General features: G+C 43.7%; 1 protein-coding gene across 3 annotated transcripts in view; it reads left to right on the top strand.

The window, feature by feature from the left end:
- avl9 (AVL9 homolog (S. cerevisiase)) overlaps window positions 1-23620 on the top strand; it is a 274023-nt gene that overhangs the window by 22608 nt on the left and 227795 nt on the right. For all 3 annotated transcript variants that reach the window (XM_059985379.1, XM_059985385.1, XM_059985374.1), the window contains exon 3: window positions 4315-4400. In XM_059985379.1, coding sequence (XP_059841362.1) covers window positions 4315-4400 — 86 coding nt within the window. The remainder of the gene's footprint in view (window positions 1-4314; window positions 4401-23620) is intronic.

Raw genomic sequence — 23620 nt, 5'->3', positions numbered from 1 at the left:
CCTCACACCCTCTCCATGAACTGTTTGTTCTTCTGCCATCAGGTAAATGTTACAGGAGCATCAAAACAAAAACCACAAGGCTACTAAACAGCTTCCTCCCACAGGCAGTCAGACTGCTAAATAGCTGCTCTACCTGACTCTGCTTTGGACACTTATAACTTGTTTTTAACTGACATGTGGCTGTTGTGTTTTACTATTTATTGTTATGTTTATTATTTAGTGTTGCATTTGTTATGTTATGATTGCATTGCTCCTGGGAATCGCTGTCTCATTCTGCCCTGCAGAACTGATGTACGGTTAGAATGCCAATAAAGTTTTTGAATCTTGAATTTAGATGAAGAAATAAATGGCTTTGTTACCAAATTTGCAGATGATATGAAGATTGTTGGAGGGGCAGATTGTGTTACGGGAACAAGTAGGATGCAGAAGGACTTAGATAGGTTAGGAGAATGGGCAAGGGAGTGGCAAATGAAATACAATATTGGAAAATGCATGGTCATGCTCTGGTAGTAGAAATAAATGTGTGGACTATTTTCTAAATGGGGAGAAAATCCCCATTGCCCTTGCAACACTGTGTGTCAGACAGTGGTCGGCAACACTGGGGCTCCACTGGGGACTGTCCTGTCTCCCTTTCTCTTCACCATCTACACCTCGGACTTCAACTACAACACAGAGTCTTGCCATCTTCAGAAGTTTTCTGATGACTCTGCCATAGTTGGATGCATCAGCAAGGGAGATGAGGCTGAAAACAGGGTGGGAAACTTTGTCACATGGTGTGAGCAGAATCATCTGCAGCTTAAAGTGAAAGAGACTAAGGAGCTGGTGGTGAACCTGAGGAGAGCTAAGGCACCAGTGATTTCCATCCAAGGGGTCAGTGTGGACATAGTGGAGGATTACAAATACCTGGGGATACGAATTGACAATAAACTGGACTGGTCAAAGAACACTGAGGCTGTCTACAAGAAGGGTCAGAGCTGTCTCTATTTCCTGAGGAGACTGAGGTCCTTTAACATCTGCCGGATGATGCTGAGGATGTTCTATGAGTCTGTGGTGGCCAGTGCTATCATGTTTGCTGTTGTGTGCTGGGGCAGCAGGCTGAGGGTAACAGACACCAACAGAATCAACAAACTCATTCGTAAGGCCAGTGATGTTGTGGGGGTGGAACTGGACTCTCTGATGGTGGTGTCTGAAAAGAGGATGCTGTCCAAGTTGCATGCCATTTTGGACAATGTCTCCCATCCACTCCATAATGTACTGGTTAGGCACAGGAGTACATTCAGCCAGAGACTCATTCCACCGAGATGCAACGCTGAGCGTCATAGGAAGTCATTCCTGCCTGTGGCCATCAAACTTTACAACTCCTCCCTCGGAGTGTCAGACACCCTGAGCCAATAGGCTGGTCCTGGACTTATTTCCACTTGGCATAATTCACTTATTATTATTTAATTATTTATGGTTTTATATTGCTATATTTCTACACTATTCTTGGTTGGTGCGACTGTAATGAAACCCAATTTCCCTCGGGATCAATAAAGTATGTCTGTCTGTCTGTCAAAAATCTGAGATGCAAAGGGATTTTGGAGTCCTTGTGCAGAACACCCTGAAGGTTAATTTGCTGGTTGAGTCAATGGTGAGAAAGGCAAATGCCATGTTAGCAATCATTTCAAGAGGTCTAGAATATAAGAGCAAGGATGTGATGTTGAGCTTTTAAGAAGCACTGGTGAGGCCTCACCTTGAGTATTGTGAACAGTTTTGGGCCCATCATCTTAGAAAAGAAGTGCTGGAGAGGGTCCAGAGGAGGTTCACAAGAATGATTCCAGAAGTGAAAGAGTTATATGAGGAACATTTAATGGCTCTGGGTCTGTACTCGCTGGAATTCTTAAAGATGAGGGGGGGATCTCATTGAAACCTTTTGAATGTGGAAAGGCCTAAATAGAGTAGATGTGGAAAGGATGTTTCCCATGGTGGGAGAGTCTAAGACAAAAGGGCACAGTCTCAGGATAGAGGGGCACCCTTTCAAAACAGAGATGCAGAAATTTTTTTTTAGCCAAAGGGTGGTGTATTTGTGGAATTTGTTGCCACATGCAGCTTTGGAGGCTAGGATGTTGGGTGTATTTAAGGCAGAGATTGATAGGTTCTTGATTGGACATGGATTCAAAGGTTATGGGGAGAAGGCTGGGAACTGCTGGGGTTGAGGAGGAGAAAAAAAGGACCAGTCATGATTGAATGGTGAAGCAGACTCAATGGGCCAAATGGCCTAATTCTGCTCCGATGTCTTATGGTCTTATGGTATGGACCGATAACTTACTTATGCATATTGATCCGTTGTCTTCACATGCACGCTGGTGTCTCTCTGTCCCTGCAATAGGAATACACCAGCTATAGCCATCCTGTATGTTTACTTTTATTTTAATTGATATGTAGTGTATATGGATTTCAGCAAGGCATTTGATAAGGTTAGTCAGAAGCTTTTTCCCAGGGCTGAAATGGTTAGCATGAGAGGACACAGTTTTAAGGTGTTGAGTTTTGAGTTTAAGAGACGAGAGGTAATCTTGCAGTTATATATTGACCTTGGTCAGACTGTGCTCAATTCTATTCACCTCACTACAGGAAGGATGTGGAAACCATAGAAAGGGTACACAGGAAATTTACAAGGATGTTGCCTGGATTGGGGCGCATGCCTTATGAGAATAGGTTGAGTGAACTTGGCCTTTTCTCTTTGGAGCGACAGAGGATGAGAGGTGACCTGACAGAGGTGTACAAGATAATGAGAGGCATTGATCGTGTGGATAGAGGCTTTTTCCCAGGGCTGAAATGGCTAGCACGAGAGGGCATAGTTTTAAGGTGCTTGGAAGTAGGTACAGAGGAGCTGTTGGGGGTAAGTTTTTTTACGCAGAGAGTGGTGAGTGTGTGGAATGGGCTGCTGGTGGCAGAGGTGGAGGTGGAAATGATGGGGTCTTTTAAGGGACTCCTGGGTTAGGCATATGTAGATTAGAAAAATAGAGGGCTATGTGTAAGCCTAGGTAGTTCTAAGGTAAGGACATGTTCAGCACAGCTTTTTTGGGCCGAAGGGCCTGTATTGTGCTGTAGGTTCTCTATGTTTCTATGTAATTATACAGACACAGCAAATTGGTGACAAGTATGAATCACAAAAGGTTGGTTTGCAGGTGCAGCAGGCTAACAAGAAGGCAAATGTTTTATTGCAAGAGGGATTGAAATTACAAGCAGGGAGGTTATGCTGCAACTGTATAGGGCCATTGTGAGGCCGTATCTGGAGAATTGCATACAGTTTTGTTTTCCTTAGTTGAGGAAGGATATACTGGCTTTGGAGACCAAGCAGTGGAGGTACAGCAGGTTGATTCCAGAGATGAGGGGGTTAGACTATGAGGAGAGAGTGAGTCACCACGGACTGGACTTGCTGGAATTCAGAAGAATGAGAGGAGATCTTATAGAAACATAAAATTATGAAGTGGGTAGATAAGAGGCAGGAAAGTTGTTTCCACTGGTAGGTAAGACTAGAACTAAGGGACCTAGCCTCAAGATTTGTGGGAGTAAATTTAGGACAGAGGAGGAACTGTTTTTCCCAAAGAGTGATGAATCTGTGGAATTCTCTGCCCAGAGAAGCAGTGAAGGCGACCTCAGTAAATATATTTAAGAGAAGATTGAATAGGTATTTGCATAGTAGTGGAATTAAGGGTTATGGGGGAAAAGGCAGGAAGGTGGAGGTGAATCTATGGTCAGATCAGCCAAGGTCTTATTGAACGGTGGAGCAGGCTCATTGGGCTACATGCCCTAATCCTATTTCTTATGTTCCCCGTTTGCCCTGATATTTCAATCTCCCTCATCATCTTAATTAGTGAACAATGGAATCAAACTTCGACTCACGCGCCCCCCCCCACCCCTGCAGCCTCCTCGCCGCAAGACTTGTGCTTGCTGCCTCCCAGAATCCTCTAGGATAGTGCAAAGCTCTGAATCACCCAAACTGCCTCCAAACTGCAAATCACAAGCTCCAACAGTTCTACAAACACATTCGAGGTGCAAGCCAGATGCAAAAAACATAGAAGAGATGTAATAAATAGTTTTGAGGTCTATCCAGATGTTGTAGACCCTGGGAGCATTGTATGTAGGCACCATCTTGACTAGATATATGCGCCACTGGGGAGGTGATGGTAGCAGATATGAGAGCAACATTTCAAAGGCATTTAGATAGGCACATGAACAGACAGGGAATGGAGGGACTGTGTCCTGTGTAGGCAATGGCTGAAGGACCTGTTGAAGTGCTGTGCTGTTTTCTGATTGTTCTCTCTCCTTCAGATACAATTTACTTCCATTTGCCTCCAAGGAGTGGGAATGAAAAGACAGTTTATGGTGTTTCCTGCTACCGCCAGATCGATGCCAAGGTCTGTTTTCCTTAATGAAAATATAATTAATGATTTGTTTTGACAGCTGGTTTGCAAACTGTGTTCAGGGAAAAGGCTAACTTGTCTAAAGCTTCAGCAGTCAGTTGCATGTAATTTGTGAAATTTTCTGGAGTTATTGTCTGTAACTTTGACCAGCAGCCAATCTGGACACCAGAAGTTTGGAGAGGAGGGAACAACAATCAGGTCCACTGCCTGAGGATAAACAACAATAGACAATAGGTGCAGGAGTAAGCCATTTGGCCCTTCTAGCCAGCACCGCCATTCACTATGATCATGGCTGATCATACACAATCAGTACCCCGTTCTTGCCCTCTCCCCATATCCCTTGACCCCGCTATCTATAACAGCTCTATCTAACTCTCTCTTGAATGCATCCAGAGACTTGGCCTCCACTGCCTTCTGGGGCAGAGCATTCCACATATCCACCACTCTCTGGGTGAAAAAGTTTTTCCGCATCTCTGTTCTAAATGGCCTACCCTTATTCTTAAACTGTGGCCTCTAGTTCTGGACTCACCCATCAGCGGGAGCATGCTTCCTGCCTCCAGTGTGTCCAATCCCTTAATAATCTTATGTTTCAATCAGATCCCCTCTCATCCTTCTAAATTCCAATGTATACAAGCCCAGTCGCTCCAATCTTTCAACATATGACAGTCCCGCCATTCTGGGAATTAACCTTGTGAACCTACGCTGCACTCCCTCAATAGCAAGAATGTCCTTCCTCAAATTTGGAGACCAAAACTGCACACAATACTCCAGGTGTGGTCTCACCAGGGCCCTGTACAGCTGCAGAAGAACCTCTACTCCTATACTCAATTCCTCTTGTTATAAAAGCCAGCATGCCATTAGCTTTCTTCACTGCCTGCTGTACCTGCATGCTTGCTTTCATTGACTGATGTACAAGAACACCTAGATCTCGTTGTACTTCCCCTTTTCCTAACCTGACTCCATTTAGATAGTAATCTAAACAGTGCTTTGACCAGCGACCAATTGGCGTTTGGGATTGATTAGTAAGAGTAAATTAAAGGAAGGCAGCGGCCATCATCGGAAAGGACATAGAGTGGTGATCTTGCGACTTAAGCTCTTTGAGGCTTCACTCAGAGAAAGCAAATGAAAGAAAAGCTCCTTTTTCCCTTTATATATGCTGAGCTCGGACAGTGGAAATGTCAGTCAGGATAGTGAAAAGACCTCCAGTGTCCCTGATGACTACAACTGTGAGAAGTGCATCCAACTGCAGCTTCGAACAAACTGTATCAAGGAATTGGAGCTGCAACTGGATGAACTCTAGATCATTCAGGAGGCTGAAGGGGTGATAGGTAGGACATGTAGAGAGATAGTTACCCCCAAGGTGAGGACATAGGAAACAGGGTGACAGTCAGGAATGGGAAAGGGGTTAAAGAGCCAGTGCAGAGTACACCCATGACCATCCCGCTCAACAACAGGTACATTACTTTGGATACTGCCAGGGGAAATGAAGTAGCAGAGGGAAGTCACAGTGATCAGTTCTCTGGCACTGAGTCTGCACCTGAACTGGAGGGGTGCTAATATCCTAGTGGGAAGATTTGTTAATACTGCCCAGTGGGTTTAAACTAGAGTTGCAGGGAGATGGGAACCAGAGTGCTGGAACAGATAGTGGAGAGATTGTGGAGACAGATGTTGGTAAAACCTCGGGCAAAGTTAGGAATCAGAAGGTTGAGCATGGTCCAATTAGTGCCCTGAGCTGCATATATTTCAATGCAAGGAGTATTGTAGGAAAGGCAGATGATAGTGCTAAAGATGCAGTAGCTGGTTTACAAACAGAGGCAGTGCAATGAGGAGAGGCTGTTGATAGGGCAAAATTGCAGTCAATAGGATGAATTGCAATGTAAAAAGCAGACAAAATTGAAAAGTGTGAATACATGACTGAAGATGTTATATTTGAATGTGTATAGTATATGGAATAAGGTTGGTGAACACAGCACGGATGTAGTTTGGCAGGAATGATGTTAGGGGCATCACTGATCATGGCTGAAAGAGTATAGCTGGGAGCTTAATATCCAAGAATACACATTGTATTGAAAGGATAGGGATGAAGACAGAGAGGGTGTTGTTGCTCTATTGGTAAAAAAATGAAGTAAAATCAATATAGAGAGGCGACGTAGGGTTGGAAGGTGTAGAAGCATTGTGGATAGATCAAAGGAATTGTAAGGGTAAAAAGACCCAGATGGGAGTTGTATACAGACCCCAAAACAGTAGTAAGGATGTGGCCTACAAATTACAATGCGAGATAGAAAATGCAACCGGGCAATGTTATAATAGTCATGGGGGGGGGGGGGGGGGTGTCTTAAGTATGAAGGAAGATTGGGAAAATCAGGTTGGTGATGGATTCCAGCAGGGGGAAATTTCTATAGTGCTTATGAGAAGGCTTTTTAGAGCAGCTTGTGGTTGAGCTCACTATTCTGGATTGGACGTTGTGCAATATACCAGAATTCATTTGAGAGCTTAAGACAAAATAACTCTGAGGGGCAAGTAATCATTCAATGATCAAATTCACCCTGAAATTTGAGAAGGAGAAGCTGAAGTCAGACGTATCAGTATTACAGTGGGGTAAAGAGAATTACAGAGGCATGAGAGAGGAGTTGGCCAGAATTGATTGGAGAAGAACACTGGCAGGGGTGACAGCAGAGCAGTAATAGCTGGAATTTCTGGATGCATATTTGAAAGCACAAGATGTATACATCCCAAAGAGGAAAAAGTATTCCAAAGGAAAGAAGATACAATAGTGGTTAACAAGAGGTCAAAGTCAGAGAGGTTATACAATAGAGCAAAAATTAATGAGAAGGTGGAGAATTTGCAAGCTATTAAAAACAAACAGAAAGTAACTAAAAAGTCATTAAGAAGGTAAAGATGCAATACAAAAGTAAGCTAGCCAGTAATATTAAACACAATACCAAAAGTTTCTTCAGAGTCCTCTTACTAGGTGTAGGCCCCAAGTTGGGCTCTAGGTCGACCTGCACCTCTTGTACTGGGGCAGCAGGTGGTTCCAATGGAGAATCTAGAAACATAGAAAACCTATAGCACAATACAGGCTCTTCAGCCCACAAAGCTGTGCCGCACATGTCCTTACCTTAGAAATTACCTAGGGTTACCCATAGCCCTCTATTTTTCTAAGCTCCATGTACCTATTCAGGAGTCTTTTAAAAGACCCTATCGTATCTGCCTCCACCACCATTGCCGGCAGCCCATTGCACGCACTCACCAATCAGCGTTAAAAAAACTTACCCCTGACATTTCCTCTGTACCTACTCCCAAGCACCTTAAAACTGTGCCCTCTTGTGCTAGCCATTTCAGCCCTGGGGAAAAACCTCTGACTGTCCATACGATCAATGCCTCTCATCATCTTATAGACTTCTATCAGGTCACCTCTCATCCTCAGTCGCACCAAGGAGAAAAGACCAAGTTCACTCAACCAATTTTCTTAAGGCAAGCTCCCCAATCCAAGCAACGTCCTTGTAACCATATAACAATTACAGCATGGAAACAGGCCATCTCGGCCCTTCTGGTCCGTGCCGAACGCTTACTCTCACCTAGTTCCACAGGCTTCGACTCAGACCATAACCCTCCATTCCTTTCCTGTCCATATGCCTATCCAATTTTACATTAAATGACAATACTGAACCTGCCTCTACTACTTCTACTGGAAGCTCGTTCCACACAGCTACCACTCTCTGAGTAAAGAAATTCCCCTCGTGTTACCCTTAAACTTTTGCCCCCAACTCTCAACTAATGTCCTCTTGTTTGAATCTCCCCTACTCTCAATGGAAAATGCCTATACACGTCAACTCTATCTATCCCCCTCATAATTTTAAATACCTCTATCAAGTCCCCCCTCAACCTTCTATGTTCCAAAGAATAAAGACCTAACTTGTTCAACCTTTCCCTGTAACTTAGGTGATGAAACCCAGGTAACATTCTAGTAAATCTCTCTATTTTGTTGACACCTTTCTTATAATTCATTGACCAGAACTGTACACAATACTCCAAATTTTGCCTTACCACTGCCTTGTACAATTTTAACATTACATCACAATTCCTAAACTCAATGCTCTAATTTATAAAGGTCAGCAGACCAAAAGCTTTCTTCACCACCCTATCTCACATGAGATTCCACCTTCAGGGAACTATGCACCATTATTCCTAGATCACTCTGTTCTACTGCATTCTTCAATGCCCTACCAGTTACCATGTATGTCCTATTTGGATTATTCCTACCAAAATGTAGCACCTCACACTTAAACACCATCTGCCATCATTCAGCCCACTCTTCTAACTGACCTAAATCTCTCTGCAAGCTTTAAAAACGTACTTCATTATCCACAATGCCATCTACCTTAGTATCATTTGCATACTTACTAATCCAATTTACCACCCCATCATTCAGATCATTAATGTTTCTGACAAACAACATTGGACCCAGTACAGATCCCTGAGGCACACCACTAGTCACCGGCCTCCATCCTGACAGTTGTCCACCACTACTCTCTGGCATCTCCCATCCAGCCACTGTTGAATCAATTTTACTACTTCAATGTTAATACCTAAAGATTGAACCTTCCTAACTAACCATCCATGCGGAACCTTGTCAAAGGCCTTACTGAAGTCCATATAGACAACATCCATTGCTTTACCCTCGTCAACTTTCCTCGTAACCTCTTCAAAAAATTCAATAAGATTCGTCAAACATGATCTTCCACGCACAAATCCATGCTGACTGTTCCTGATCAGACCCTGTCTATCCAGATAATTATATGTACCATCTCTAAGAATACATTCCATTAATTTACCCACCACTGACATCAAACTGACAGGCCTATAATTGAACACGAAATGCTGGCAGAACTCAGCAGGCCAGACAGCACCTATGGGAGGAGGTAATAACGACGGTTCAGGCCGAAACGTTGTTATTACCTCCTCCCATAGATGATGTCTGGCCTGCTGAGTTCTGCCAGCATTTTGTGTTTTTTTATTTGTTTCCACCATCTGCAGATTTCACTTGTCAGGCCTATAATTGCTAGGTTTACTCTTAGAACCCTTTTTAAACAATGGAACCAGATGAGCAATACGCCAGCCCTCCAGCACCATCGCTGTTTCTATTGACATTTGAAATATTTCTGTCAGAGCCCTTGCTATTTCTACACTAATTTCCCTCAAGGTCCTAGGGAATATTGTGTCAGGACCTGGAGATTTATCCACTTTATATTCCTTAAAAGCGCCAGTACTTCCTTGTCTTTAATCATTATAATTTCCGTAACTACCCTACTTGTTTCCCTTAACTTACACAATTCAATATCCTTGTCCTTAGTGCATACCAAACAAAAGAAATTGTTGAAAATCTACCCCATCTGTTTGGGCTCCACACATAGCTGTCCATTCTGATTCTCTAAGGGACCAATTTTATCCCTCACTATCCTTTTGCTATTAATATAACTGTGGAAACCCTTTGGATTTACTTTCACCGTACTTGCCAAAGCAACCTCGTATCTTCTTTTAGCTTTTCTAATTTCTTTCTTAAGATTCTTCTTATATTCTTTATATTCCTCGAGCACCTCATTTACTCCAAGCTGCCTATATTTATTGTAGATATCTCTCTGTTTCCTAACCAAGTTTACAATATCCATTGAAAACCATGGCTCTCTCAAACTTTTAACCTTTCCTTTCAACCTAACGGGAACATAAAGATTCTATACCCTCAAAATTTCACCTTTAAATGACCTCCATTTCTCTATTTTATCCTTCCCATAAAACAAATTGTCCCAATCCTTTCAGATCTCCTCAAAGTTAGCCTTTCTGCAATCAAAAATCTCAACCCTGGGTCCAGTCCTATCCTTCTCCATAATTATATTGAAACTAATGGCATTGTGATCACTGGACCCAAAGTGCTCCCCACCACATACCTCTGTCACCTGACCTATTTCATTCCCTAACATAAGATCCAACACTGCCCCTTCTCTAGTTGGTACCTCTATGTATTGCTGCAAAAAACTATCCTGCACACATTTTACAAACTCCAAACCATCCATCCCTTTTACAGTATTGGCTTCCCAGTCTATGTGTGGAAAATTAAAATCTCACACAATCACAACCCTGTGCTTACTACAAATATCTGCTATCTCCTTGCAAATTTGCTCCTCCAATTCTTGCTCCCCATTAGGTGGTCTATAATACACCCCTGTAAGTGTTACTACACCTTTCACATTCCTCAATTCCACCCAAATAATCTCCCTAGACGAGCCCTTTAATCTATCCTGCCAGAGCACAGCTGTAATATTTTCTCTGACAAGCAACATAACACCTCCCCCTCTTGTCCCTCTGATTCTATCACACCTGAAGCAATGACATCCAGGAATATTTAGTTGCCAATCACACCCCTCCTACAACCATGTTTCACTAATAGCTACAACATCATATTTCCAGGTATCTATCCATGCTCTAAGCTCATCCACCTTTCTTACAATGCTCCTAGCATTAAAATAAATGCATTTAAGAAATTCTCCACCTCTTCCTCTCTGTCTATCTCTAACAGTACAAAGAACTTTACTGTCTTCTTTTTCTTCCTTCTCCCATACATCTGTTCCTACACTCTGATTCTCTGGTTGTAAATCTCCTCTGCACCTTTTCTATGGTTTCCACATCCTTCCTGTAGTGAGGTGACCAGAACTGAGCACAGTACTCCAAGTGAAGTCTGACTAGGATCCTACTTAGCTGCGACATTACCTCTCAGCTCTTAAACTCAATCCCACGATTGATGAAGGCCAATACACCATATGCTTTCTTAACCACAGTCAACCTGCGCAGCTGCTTTGAGCGTCCTATGGACTCGGACCTCAAGATCCCTCTGATCCTTCACACTCCCAAGAGTCTTATCACTAATACTATATTCTGCCATCATACTTGATCTACCAAGATGAACCACCTCACACTTAGCTGTGTTGAACTCCATCTGCCAGTTCCACAGACCTCTGTGGAACACTACTAGTCACCAGCAGCCAGCCAGAAAAGGCTCCCTTTATTCCCACTCTTTGCCTCCTGCCAATCAGCCACTGCTTTATCCATCCTAGAATCTATCCTGTAATTACCATGTGCTTGTAGTTTGTGAAGCAGCCGAATGTGTGGCACCTTCTCAAAGGCCTTCTTAAAATCCATGTACACAACATCAGCCAATACTCTTTTGCCCATCCTGCTTGTTATTTCCTCAAATAATTCCAGCAAATTTTTCAGACAAGATTTTCCCTTGAGGAAACCATGCTGACTATGGCTTATTTTATCATGTGCTTCCAAGTACCCTGAGACCTCATCTTTAATAATCATCTCCAACATCTTCCCAATCACTAAGATCAGACCTACTGGCCTAGTTTCCTTTTTTCTGCCTTCCTGAAGATTTTCAACTTTTCAGTCTTCTGGAACTATTCCAGAACCTAGTGATTCTTGAAAGTTCATTTCAAGACAAGATAATGCCTTTATGATCTGTTTCGCCACCCCTTTCAGAACTCTGGGCCAGGTGACTTATCTACCTTCAGACCTTTGAGTTTCCCAAGAATCTTCTCTTAATTATGGTAACTTCACATACTTCATGATCCCTGACACCTGGAACTCTCACCATACTGCTAGTGTTTTCCAAAGAGAAGACATGCAAAATGCTTATTTAGTTCTTCTGCCATTTCCATGCTCCCCATTATTACTTCTCCAGCATCATTTTCCAGCAGTCTGATATCCACTTTCGCCTGTCTTTTGCTGTAATGTAATGGTTTCCCTGTAGCAGTAATGTTTGGGCTATGACTAGAGATAATGGGGCTTTGGAATGTGGGCTATTCAATGAGAGGGATGTTGTTCTTTCTTGTGGGTCTGGGAGCAGGGAATTCGCAGTCTTTTGCCAGGGAGAGATGAGGAGAGAAGACACAAATGGAGAGAGTTGGTAGACCGCTGGATGGAATGGACTTGGAGTGAGGGTCCGAGTGTCAGCTACGCTTGGAGGAGGTCAATGGGGAATCAGTGGACTGAACCGTAAGCTCCAATGTTGTGCATTAGACTGTTTCATGAGAATGGGCCCTTTTCTGTTTTTGTTTCTTTACTAACCATATAGTCAAATTAAGAATTATAAAGCTCAATCATTTAATCGCATATTGTGTACTGTTTGTTATTTCATGGTACTGATTTGTAACAAGGGACACATCACACAGCATCCACCCAAGCAAGATTTCTTAAGTTTGGCCGGGCCGAGGGCTGTCTTCCCCGACATTAAGCCACTAGTTGAACTGAGAGTTACAATTATATGGATATCGTTCGTGATTGATTTTGTTGGATGCTGTGCAATTACCCTGAGCATTGAATCAGTGGGGTAGATACTCGTACTTCGAATGAATTGTTAATTTGAATCTTTAACTGTTAAGAACTGTTAAAGTTGCAATTGCAGGGCAGAGGTTTAATAAAATGCCTGGTACAGCTCTCATTTTAATGCAGACCAGCGCTGATGTACCGATAGCTGGGGGTGGAGGTTTCAAAGACAGGGTTCTATCATTTCTGAGGAGTGAGGGGAAGGAGTGGTCGGATTTGGAATGTCTAATTCAGGGGTCGGCAAAGTTTACCACTGAAAGAGCCATATGGACCCATTTCCCACAGAAAAGAAAACACTGGGAGCCACAAAACCCGTTTGACATTTAAAATGAAATAACACTGCATACAACGGTTTTTATTTTGCCTTTATGCTATGTATAAACAAACTATAATGTGTTGCATTTATGAAATTGATGAACTCCTGCAGAGAAAACGAAATTACATTTCTGCATGCAACAAAAACATTTTGAACTCTGAAAAAAAGACGTTGGGTTGAAGGTTACTCCATAATTAGCCTACCTTGGATTGAAGAATTAAAAGAAAGCGCGCACTGGCGGGTGTCAGGCATTGGCAGTGGTGATGTATATTAATAGCGATAAAAAAACACGTTGTAGCGGTGTGCTACATGCAGCGCTAAAATAACGATCCTGTGCTGGTTCACGTCACCGCTGGGCCGACCTCGGTGTTGCCAGCTGGTTTTGCCAGAGAAGTATCGGAAGATTGCATTGATGTCACTTCATGATGATTCTGGGCATCATGACCTATGGGTTGCTCACACGCCAGCTTTACTGGCCCCAAATGAAGTTGGAGGTTGAAGAACAGTGCAAGTCGTGCATTTGATGCATACGGTGAAAGACATTGCCTACGTGGGCAGCTCCCTTGTCTCACTTGCAGAGTACGGGGCCCCTGGACCTGGTATGTATGGATTTCCTGTCAATAGAACACGATGCCAGTAATGCGGTGAATGTCTTAGTCATCACAGACCACTACACCAGATCTTCACAGGCTTTTCCTACCAAGGACCAGATGGCATCCACGGTGGCCAAAGTGTAATGGGAGAAGTATTTCATTTATTATGGCCTTCCCAGATGGATACATAGTAATCAGGGACGGGATTTTGAGAGCAGACTCATTGGTGAGTTACTGGGCATGCTTGGAGTTGAGAAGTCAAGGATCACGCCCTATCATCTGCAGGGTGATCCCCAGCCCAAAGGGTTTGATCGGACCTTGCTAGACATGCTCAGAACCTTGGAGATCAGCAAGAAGAGCAGGTGGAGTCAACATATTGGACATCTGGTTCACAGTTACTACTGTACCCGAAATGAAACTACCGGGTACTGGCCATACTACCTGATATTTGGGTACAAGGTGAGGGTGCCTATTGGCCTTTGCTTTGGGACTGACGAGGGTGACTTACCGCTGAAGACATCTGAAGTATGTATCTGACATGAGAAGAGAGCTGAAAAGGGCTTATGAATTAGCTGGGGTCGCAGATGCCAAGCAGAATCAAGGAAATAAGAGAAGGTATGATCAAAAGGTGAGCTTCTCCCAACTCCTGCTGGAAGACCGGGCCCTCATAAGGAATTAGGGCTACCGGAGAAACATAAGTTGGCGGACCACTGGTACAGAGTCAAATACCAAACCTACCAGTTTTCTGGTTGAAACCAGAGGATAGGAATGGGCCTGTCAATGGGCCATGAGAAGGCCTTGGCGGACAGGATTAAGGAAAACCCCAAGGCATTCTACAAGTATGTGAAGAGCAAAAGGATAAGATGTGAGGGAGAAGGATCAATCAAGTGTGACAGCGGAAAAGTGTGTATGAACCGGTGGAGATAGCAGAGATACTTAGTGAATACTTTACTTCAGTATTCACTATGGAAAAGGCTCTTGGCAATTGTAGGGTTGACTTACAGTGACCTGAAAAGTTTGAGCATGTAGATATTAAGAAAAAGATGTGCTGGAGCTTTTGGAATGCATCAAGTTGGTTAAGTCACTGGGACCCGAAATGTACCACAGGCTACTGTGGGAGGCAAAGGAAGAGATTGCTGAGCCTCTGGCGAGGATCTTAGCATCATCAATGGGGACGGGAGAGGTTCTGGAGGATTGGATGGTTGCAGATGCTGTTCCCTTATTTAAAAGGAATAGAGATAGCCCAGGAAATTATAGTCTTACTTCAGTGGTTGGTAAGTTGATGGAGAAGATCCTGAGAGGCAAGATTAATGAACATTTGGAGAGGCATAACATGATTAGGAATAGTCAGCATGGCTTTGTCAAAGGCAGGTTGTGCCTTATGAGCCTGATCGAATTTTTTGAGGAAGTGACTAATCATACAGATGAAGGTGGAGCAGTAGATGAAGTGTATATGGATATCAGCAAAGCATTTGATAAGGTGTCAAATGCAAGGCTGCAATGGACTGATTCTTTTAACGTTGCAATGTTTGCAGATGATATGAAGATAGGTAGTTTTGAAGAACTAGCATACAGGAGGACAGATAGATTAGGAGAATGGGCAAAGAAATGACAGATGGTATACTGTGTCTGGAAGTGTATGGTAATGCACTTTGGCAGAAGAAATGAAAGGGTTGACTATTTTCTAAATGGAGAGAAAATACAAAAAAAATGAAGTGCGAAGGGACTTGGAGTCCTTTTTGAGGATTCCCTAAAGGTTAATTTGCAGGTTGAGTCTGTGGTGAGGTATATAAATGCAATGTTAGCATTCAGTTCAAGAGGACTGGAATATAAAAGCAAGAATGTAATGTAATCACAAACAAGCCAAAATTTGTAGATGCTGGAAATCTGAGCAACACACACAAAATGTTGGAGGAACTCAGCAGGCTAGGCAGCATCCATGGGAAAAAAGTGCAGTCGACGTTTAGGGCCAAAATATAAGCTTCGGTAAGATGTAATGTTGAAACTTCATGAAGCACTGGTAGGTCCTCACTTGGAGTATTGTGAGCAGGTTTGGGCTCCTTATCTTAAAAATAATGTGCTGAAACTAGAGAGGGTTCAAAGGAGGTTCACAAAAATGATTCCAGAATTGAATGGCTCATCATATAAAGAGCATTTTTAATGGCTCTGGGCCTGTATTCACTAGTGAAACACATAGGTTCTGTTGGCTAAGGAAGATGATCTCTAGCCCTGCCAACCATGTGAGATTGAAGTGTGAGTTTACCTGAAACTCCCTGTTTAGGTAGATGCTGTGTGATTTGTTACCCTGTTACAAATCAGTACCACAAAATAAAAGTACACCATACGCAATTAAACGATTTAGAATATAGAAAGTAGAACATAGAAATTTACAGCACATTATAGGCCCTTTGGCCCACAATTTTGTGCCGACCGTATAACCTACTCCAGAGACTGCCTAGAATTTCCCTAGCGCATAGCCCTCTATTTTTCTAAGCTCCATGTACCTATCGAAGATTTAACTTTATAGTTCTTAATTTGAATAAAGGGTTAGTAAATAAAAGGGCCCATTTTAATGAGACAGTCTAACAAGTTGGATCTCATGGTTTCCATTTTGCCGATCCTCCTTTGAGCTCCCTGGCCTTCGTCAGATTGTGGCGCTGCTCTGGGTTGAGTACTACGACCTCTCCACTCCAGCATCTTCTCCCTCCATCTCCTGCTGAGCAAAGACTCAGATCACCCCGGTGTCAGGCACACAACACGAACACACTCCCTTCATTGGATGGCTCACATTCCAAAGCACCCATCATTATCTCTAACCATAACCTAAGCATTGCTTCTATAGAAAGACCATTACATTAGCAGTGAAACCTTTCCCAGGGTGTTACAGTAGAATTCGGAAGAATGAGAGGTGACCTCATTGAAAACTATTAAATACAGAAAGGACTTGATAAAGTAAATGTGGAGAGGTTGTCTCCTCTGATGGAAGAGTCTAAGAGCAGAGGATAGAGCTTCATAATAGAGGGGCACCCTTTCAGAACAGAGATGAGGAATTTCTTTAGCCAGAGAGTGGTGAATTTATGGAATTCTTTGCCACAGGCAGTTGTGGCATCTTATGGTTTTATGGTCTTTATGTATATAAAGGTAGAAGTTCATAGATTCTTGATTGTTCACAGCATTAAGGGATATGGGGAGAAGGCAGGAGATTGGGGCTGAGAAGAAAATTGGATCAGCCATGATAAAACAGTGGAGCAGACTTGATGGACAAATTTTGCTCCTATATCTTATTGTCTTATGATCCCACATTGTAGTAGCATCATGCTAAATAGTATGCCTATGTGGCGTCCAGTCGTGTGTTGATACAGGATAGTCAGCATGACTTTGCGTGGGAGATCGTGTATCCTCTAAATCCCTGAACTCACCGATCTCATTACCCTTCCTTCCTGTCCGGTGTACTGATGTAGACCACTAATTTTGGCTGTTCATCCTCACCCTTAACAATGCGATGCTTGATCCGAGACATTTCTTACCCTGGCATTTGGGAAGAAACATATCATCTGGAGTCTCATTCTTGTCCACAGAATCTTTTGTCTGCTATGTTAGTGAGTAAATCCCTTATCACGACCGCACTCCTCTTTCACCTTCTCTTCCATATCATCTAAATATTACTCCACAGTTCTTAGCCCCAGACTTGAGGATAGATAGAAACATAGAAGAAACTACATCACACTGCAGGCCCTTCGAACCATAATGCTGTGTCGAATATGTCCTTACCTTAGAAATTACATAGGGTTACCCATAGCCCTCTATTTTTCTGAGCTCCATGTACCTGTCCAGGAGTCTCTTAAAAGACCCTATCATATCCGCATCCACCACCGTCACCGGCAGCCCATTCCACGAACTCACCACTCTCTGCGTTAAAAAAATAAATAAATAAATAAATAAATAAAAATTACCCCTGACATCTCCTTCATATCTACTTCCAAGCACCTTAAAACTATGCCCTCTCGTGCTAGCCATTTCAACCCTGGGAAAAAGCCTCTGACTATCCACATGATCAATGCCTCTCATCATCTTATACACCTCTATCAGGTCACCTCTCATTCTCCATCTCACCAAAGGAAAAAGGCCAAGTTCAGTCAACCTATTCTCATTAGGCATGCTCCCCAAACCAGGCAACATCCTTGTAAACAAGAGGAAATCTGCAGATGCTGGAAATTCGAACAACAACACACACAAAATGCTGGTGGAACACAGCAGGCCAGGCAGCATCTACAGGGAGAAGCACTGTCGATGTTTCGGGCCGAGACCCTTCGTCAGGACTAACTGAAAGGAAAGATAGTAAGAGATTTGAAAGTAGTGTGGGGGGGGGGGGGAATGCGAAATGATAGGAGAAGACCGGAGGGGGTGGGATGAAGCTAAGAGCTGGAAAGGTGATTGGCGAAAGTGATACAGAGCTGGAGAAGGGAAAGGATCATGGGTTGGGAGGCCTCAGGAGAAAGAAAGGAGGGGGGGAGCACCAGAGAGAGATGGAGAACAGGCAAACAACTAAATATGTCAAGGATGGGGTAAGAAGGGGAGGAGGGGCATTAACAGAAGTTAGAGAAGTCAATGTTCATGCCATGGGGTTGGAGGCTACCGAGCCGGTATATAAGGTGTTGTTCCTCCAACCTGAGTTTGGATTCATTTTGACAGTAGAGGAGGCCATAGATAGACATATCAGAATGGGAATGGGATGTGGAATTAAAATGTGTAGCCACTGGGAGATCCTGCTTTTTCTGGCGGACCGAGTGTAGGTGCTCAGTGAAACAGTCTCCCAGTCTGCGTCGGGTCTCACCAATATATAAAAGGCCACACCGGGAGCACCGACGCAGTATACCACACAAGCTGACTCACAGGTGAAGTGTCGCCTCACCTGGAAGGACTGTCTGGGGCCCTGAATGGTGGTGAGGGAGGAAGTGTAAGGGCAAGTGTAGCACTTGTTCCGTTTACAAGGATAAGTGCCAGGAGGGAGATCGCTGGGAAGGGATGGGGCGGGGACGAGTGGACAAGGGAGTCGTGTAGGGAGCGATCCCTGTGAAAAGCAGAGGGGGGGGGGAGGGAAAAATGTGTTTGGTAGTGGGATCCCGTTGGAGGTGGCGGAAGTTACGGAGAATTATACATTGGACCTGGAGGCTGGTGGGGTGGTAGGTAAGGACAAGGGGAACCCTATCCCGAGTGGGGTGGCGGGTGGATGAGGTGAGGGCAGATGTGCGGGAAATGGGAGAGATGCGTTTGAGAGATCCTTGTAAATCTCCTCTGCACCCTTTCTACAGTTTCCACATCCTTCCTGCAGTGAGGTGACCAGAACTGAGTGCAGTACTCCAAGTCGAGTCTGACCAGGGTCCTACATAGCTGCAACATTATCTTTCGACACCTAAACTCAATTCCACGATTGATGAAGGCCAATACACCGTATGCCTTCTTAGCCACAGAATCAACCTGTGCATCAGCTTTGAGTGTCCTATTATGGACTTGGACCCCAAGATCCCTCTGATCCGCCACACTGCCAAGAGTCTTACCATTAATACTACATTTTAACTTACCAAAATGAACCACCTCACACTTATCTGGGTTGAAATCCACCTGCCACTTCTCAGCCCAGTTTTGCATCCTATCTGTGTCCTGCTGTAACCTCTGACAGCCCTCCACACTATCCACAACACCTCCACCTCTGCTATCTCCTCTGGTTCCTTAAACACTTTTCCACTGACACACTTGAATGGTTCTATTCTCTAAGCCTTATCCTCTTGCTCTTCACGTACTTGCAGAATACCTTGGGGTTTTTCTTAACCCTGTGTGCCAAGGCCTTTTAATTGGCCCTTCTGGCTCTCCTAATTTCTATCATTACCTAGTTTTTTAAACCTGTCATAAGCTCTCCTTATTGACTAGATTTACAACAGCCTTTGTACACCAGGGTTCCTGTATCCTACCATAATTTCCCTGTCTCATTGGAACTTACCTATGCAGAACCCCACGCAAATATTCCCTGAACATTTGCCACACTTCTTCCATATATTTCCCTGAGAACGTGTGTTCTCAATTTATGCTTCCAAGTTCCTGCCTGATAACCTCATATTTGGTTATCATATTTCCCTTTACTCCAATTAAACGCTTTTCTAACTTGTCTGTTCCTATCCCCCTCCAATGCTATGGTAAAGGAGATAGAATTGTGATCACTATCTCCAAAATGCTCTCCTATAAGAGATCTGACACCTGACTAAGTTCATTACCCAGTACCGGATCAAGTACAGCCTCTCCTCTTGTAGGCTTATCTACATATTGTGTCAAGGAGCCTTCTTGAATACACCTAACAGACTCCACCCCATCTAAACTCCTCTCTCTAGGGACATGCCAAGCGATATTTTTGAAATTAAAATATCCCACCACAACAACCCTGTTATTATTACATTTTCCCAGAATCTGTCTCCCTATTTGCTCCTTGTTCTGCGATCTGTTACTATTGGGTGGTCTATAAAAAACAGCTAGTAGAGTTATTGACCCTTTCCTGTTTCTAACTTCCACCCACAGAGACTCCGTAGACAATCCCTCCATGACTTCCTCCTTTTCTGCAGCCATGACACTATCTCTGATCAACAGTGCCACACCCCCACCTATTTTGCTATCCTCCCTGTCCTTTCTGTCCTTTTTCAGTCCTTTCTGTCCTTTCAATCCTCTCTGTCCTTTTCTTCGGCAGTTTAACAGGGGCATGACTGTGCAAGCGCATGTAAGTCGGACCATGAGGCAGCAGGGGAATTTAAAGGGAGCAGTTTGTGGAAGTCGGTCATTTTCTTCGGCAGTTTAACGGGGGCACGACTGCGCAAGCGTGTGTAAGTCCGACTGTGAGGCAGCGGGAGAATTTAAAGGGAGCAGTTAGACGGAGCGGGCAACTGTGTAGCGGGCGATGGAGTAGAGGGAGACAGAGTAGGAAGGCTTTCTCTTGAGAGTCTTCGATGAGCTGAGGCTGAGGACGACCTTCACTCCAAGTGAGGTAAGGCTGGGTAAGTTCCTTTAAAAGGAGAACATTTCAAAAGTTGAGGCAACGTATCGAGTAGGCCATGTCAGCTGAGATCAGCCCTGTGGTTTGTTCTTCCTGCAGTATGTGGGAAATCAGGGATACTTCCAGTATCCCTGATGACTATGTGTGCAGGAAGTGTGTCCAGCTGCAGTTTCTGGCAGACCGCATTGAGCGGATGGAGATGCGATTGGATTCATACTGGAGCATCCGCGATGCTGAGAAAGTCGTGAATAGCACGTTCAGTGAGTTGGCCACACCACAGGTAAGGGCTACACAGGCAGAAAGGGAATGGGTGGCCACTAGACAGCGTAGCAGTAGGCAGGTAGTGCAGGAATCCCCTGAGGGCATCTCTCTCCTAAACAGATATACTATTTTGGATACTGTTGGGGGAGATGTCTCATCAGGGGAAGGCAACAGCAGCTGAGTTCATGGCACCATGGGTGGCTCTGCGGCACAGGAGGGAAGGAAAAGGAGTGGGAGAGCTATAGTGATAGGGGATTCGATTGTAAGGGGAATAGATCAGCATTTCTGCGGCCACAAACGAGACTCCAGGATGGTATGTTTCCTCCCTGGTGCAAGGGTCAAGGATGTTTCTGAGTAGCTGCAGGACATTCTGGAGTGGGAGGGTGAAAAGCCAGTGGTTGTGGTGCACATAGGTACCAACGATATAGGTAAAAAACAGGATGAGGTCCTACAAGGTGAAATTAGGGAGTTAAGAGATAAATTTTTGGGGCATTGGAACCAGTTCTGGGGGAGGTGGGACCGGTACAAACAGGATGGTCTGAACCTGGGCTGGACTTGAACCAATGTCTTAGGGAGAGCGTTTGCTACTGCTGTTCAGGAGGATTTAAAGTAATGTGGCAGGGGGATGGGAACAAGTGCAGAGAGACAGAGGGGTGTAAAATGAGGGTAGAAGCAAAAAGTAGTAAGGTGAAAAGTAAAAGTGGCAGGCAGGCAAATCTAGGGCAAAAATCGAAAAGGACCACTTTTCAACATAATTGTATAAAGGCTAAGAGTGTTGTAAAAACAAGCCTGAAGGCTTTGTGTGTCAATGCGAGGAGCATTCGTAACAAGGTGGATGAATTGAATGTGCAGATAGTTATTAATGAATATGATATAGTTGGGATCACAGAGACATGGCTCCAGGGTGACCAAGGATGGGAGCTCAACATCCAGGGTTATTCAATATTCAGGAGGGATAGACAGGAAAGAAAAGGAGGTAGGGTAGCTTTGCTGGTTAGAGACGAGATTAATGCAATAGAAAGGAAGGACATTAGCCTGGAGAATGTGGAATCGATATGGGTAGAGCTGCATAACACTAAGGGGTAGAAAACGCTGGTGGGAGTTGTGTACAGGCCACCTAACAGTAGTAGTGAGGTTGAGGATGGCACTAAACAGGAAATTAGAAATGCATGCAATAAAGTAACAGTAGATATAATTGGTGACTTCAATCTACATATAGATTGGGTGAACCAAATATGATAACCTAACTAAAGGTGCTGAGGAAGAGGATTTCTTGGAATGTATACGGGATGGTTTTCTGAACCAACATGTCGAGGAGCCAACTAGAGAGCAGGCCTTTCTAGATTGGGTATTGAGCAATGAGGAAGGGTTACTTAGCAATCTCGTCGTGCAAGGCCCCTTGGGTAAGAGTGACCATAATATGGTGGAATTCTTCATTAAGATGGAGAGTGACATAGTTAATTCAGAAACAAAGGTTCTGAACTTAAAGGCGGGTAACTTTGAAGGTATGAGATGTGAATTAGCTAAGATAGAGTGGCAAATGATACTTAAAGGGTTGATGGTGGATATGCAATGGCAAGCATTTAAAGATCACATGGATGAAGTACAACATGTGTTCATCTCAGTTTGGCAAAAGAATAAACCAGGGAAGGTTGTACACCCGTGGCTGACAAGGGAAATTAGGGATAGTATCAATTCCAAGGAAGAAACATACAAATTAGCCAGAAAAAGCAGCACACCTGAGGACTGGGAGAAATTCAGAGTACAGCAGAGGAGGACAAAGGGCTTAATTAGGAAAGGGAAAAAAGATTATGAGAGAAAGCTGGCAGGGACTATAAAAACTGACTGTAAAAGCTTTTATAGATATGTGAAAAGAAAAAGATTGGATAAGACAAATGTAGGTCCCTTACAGTCAGAAACAGGTGAATTGATCATGGGGAACAAGGACATGGCAGACTAATTGAATAACTACTTTCGTTCTGTCTTCACTAAGGAAGACGTAAATAATCTTCTGGAAATAGTAGGGGACCGAGGGTCTAGTGAGATGGAAGAACTGAGGGAAATACATGTTAGTAGGGAAGTGGTGTTAGGTAAATTGAAGGGATTAAAGGCCCCAGGGCCAGATGGTCTGTATCCCAGAGTGCTTAAGGAAGTAGCCCAAGAAATAGTGGATGCATTAGTGATAATTTTTCAAAACTCCTTAGATTCTGGATCAGTTCTTGAGGATTGGAGGGTGGCCAATGTAACCCCACTTTTTAAAAAAGGAGGGAGAGAGAAACTGGGGAATTAGCCTGACATTGGTGGTGGGGAAAATGTTAGAGTTGGTTATCAAAGATGTGATAACAGCACATTTGGAAAGAGGTGAAATCATCGGACAAAGTCAGCATGGATTTGTGAAAGGAAAATCATGTCTGACGAATCTTATAGAATTTTTTGAGGATGTAACTAGTAGAGTGATAGGGGGGAACCAGTGGCTGTGGTGTATTTGGATTTTCAAAAGGCTTTTGACGAGGTCCCACACAGGAGATTAGTGTGCAAACTTAAAGCACACGGTATTGGGGGTATGGTATTGATGTGGATAGAGAATTGGTTGGCAGACAGGAAGCAAAGAGTTGGAATAAATGGG

This window comes from Hypanus sabinus, chromosome 1 (assembly GCF_030144855.1).
Source record: "Hypanus sabinus isolate sHypSab1 chromosome 1, sHypSab1.hap1, whole genome shotgun sequence".
NCBI classification, from domain to species: domain Eukaryota; kingdom Metazoa; phylum Chordata; class Chondrichthyes; order Myliobatiformes; family Dasyatidae; genus Hypanus; species Hypanus sabinus.
Note: the sequence above shows the minus strand (reverse complement) of the source record. Positions and strands in the feature narration are given on the sequence as shown.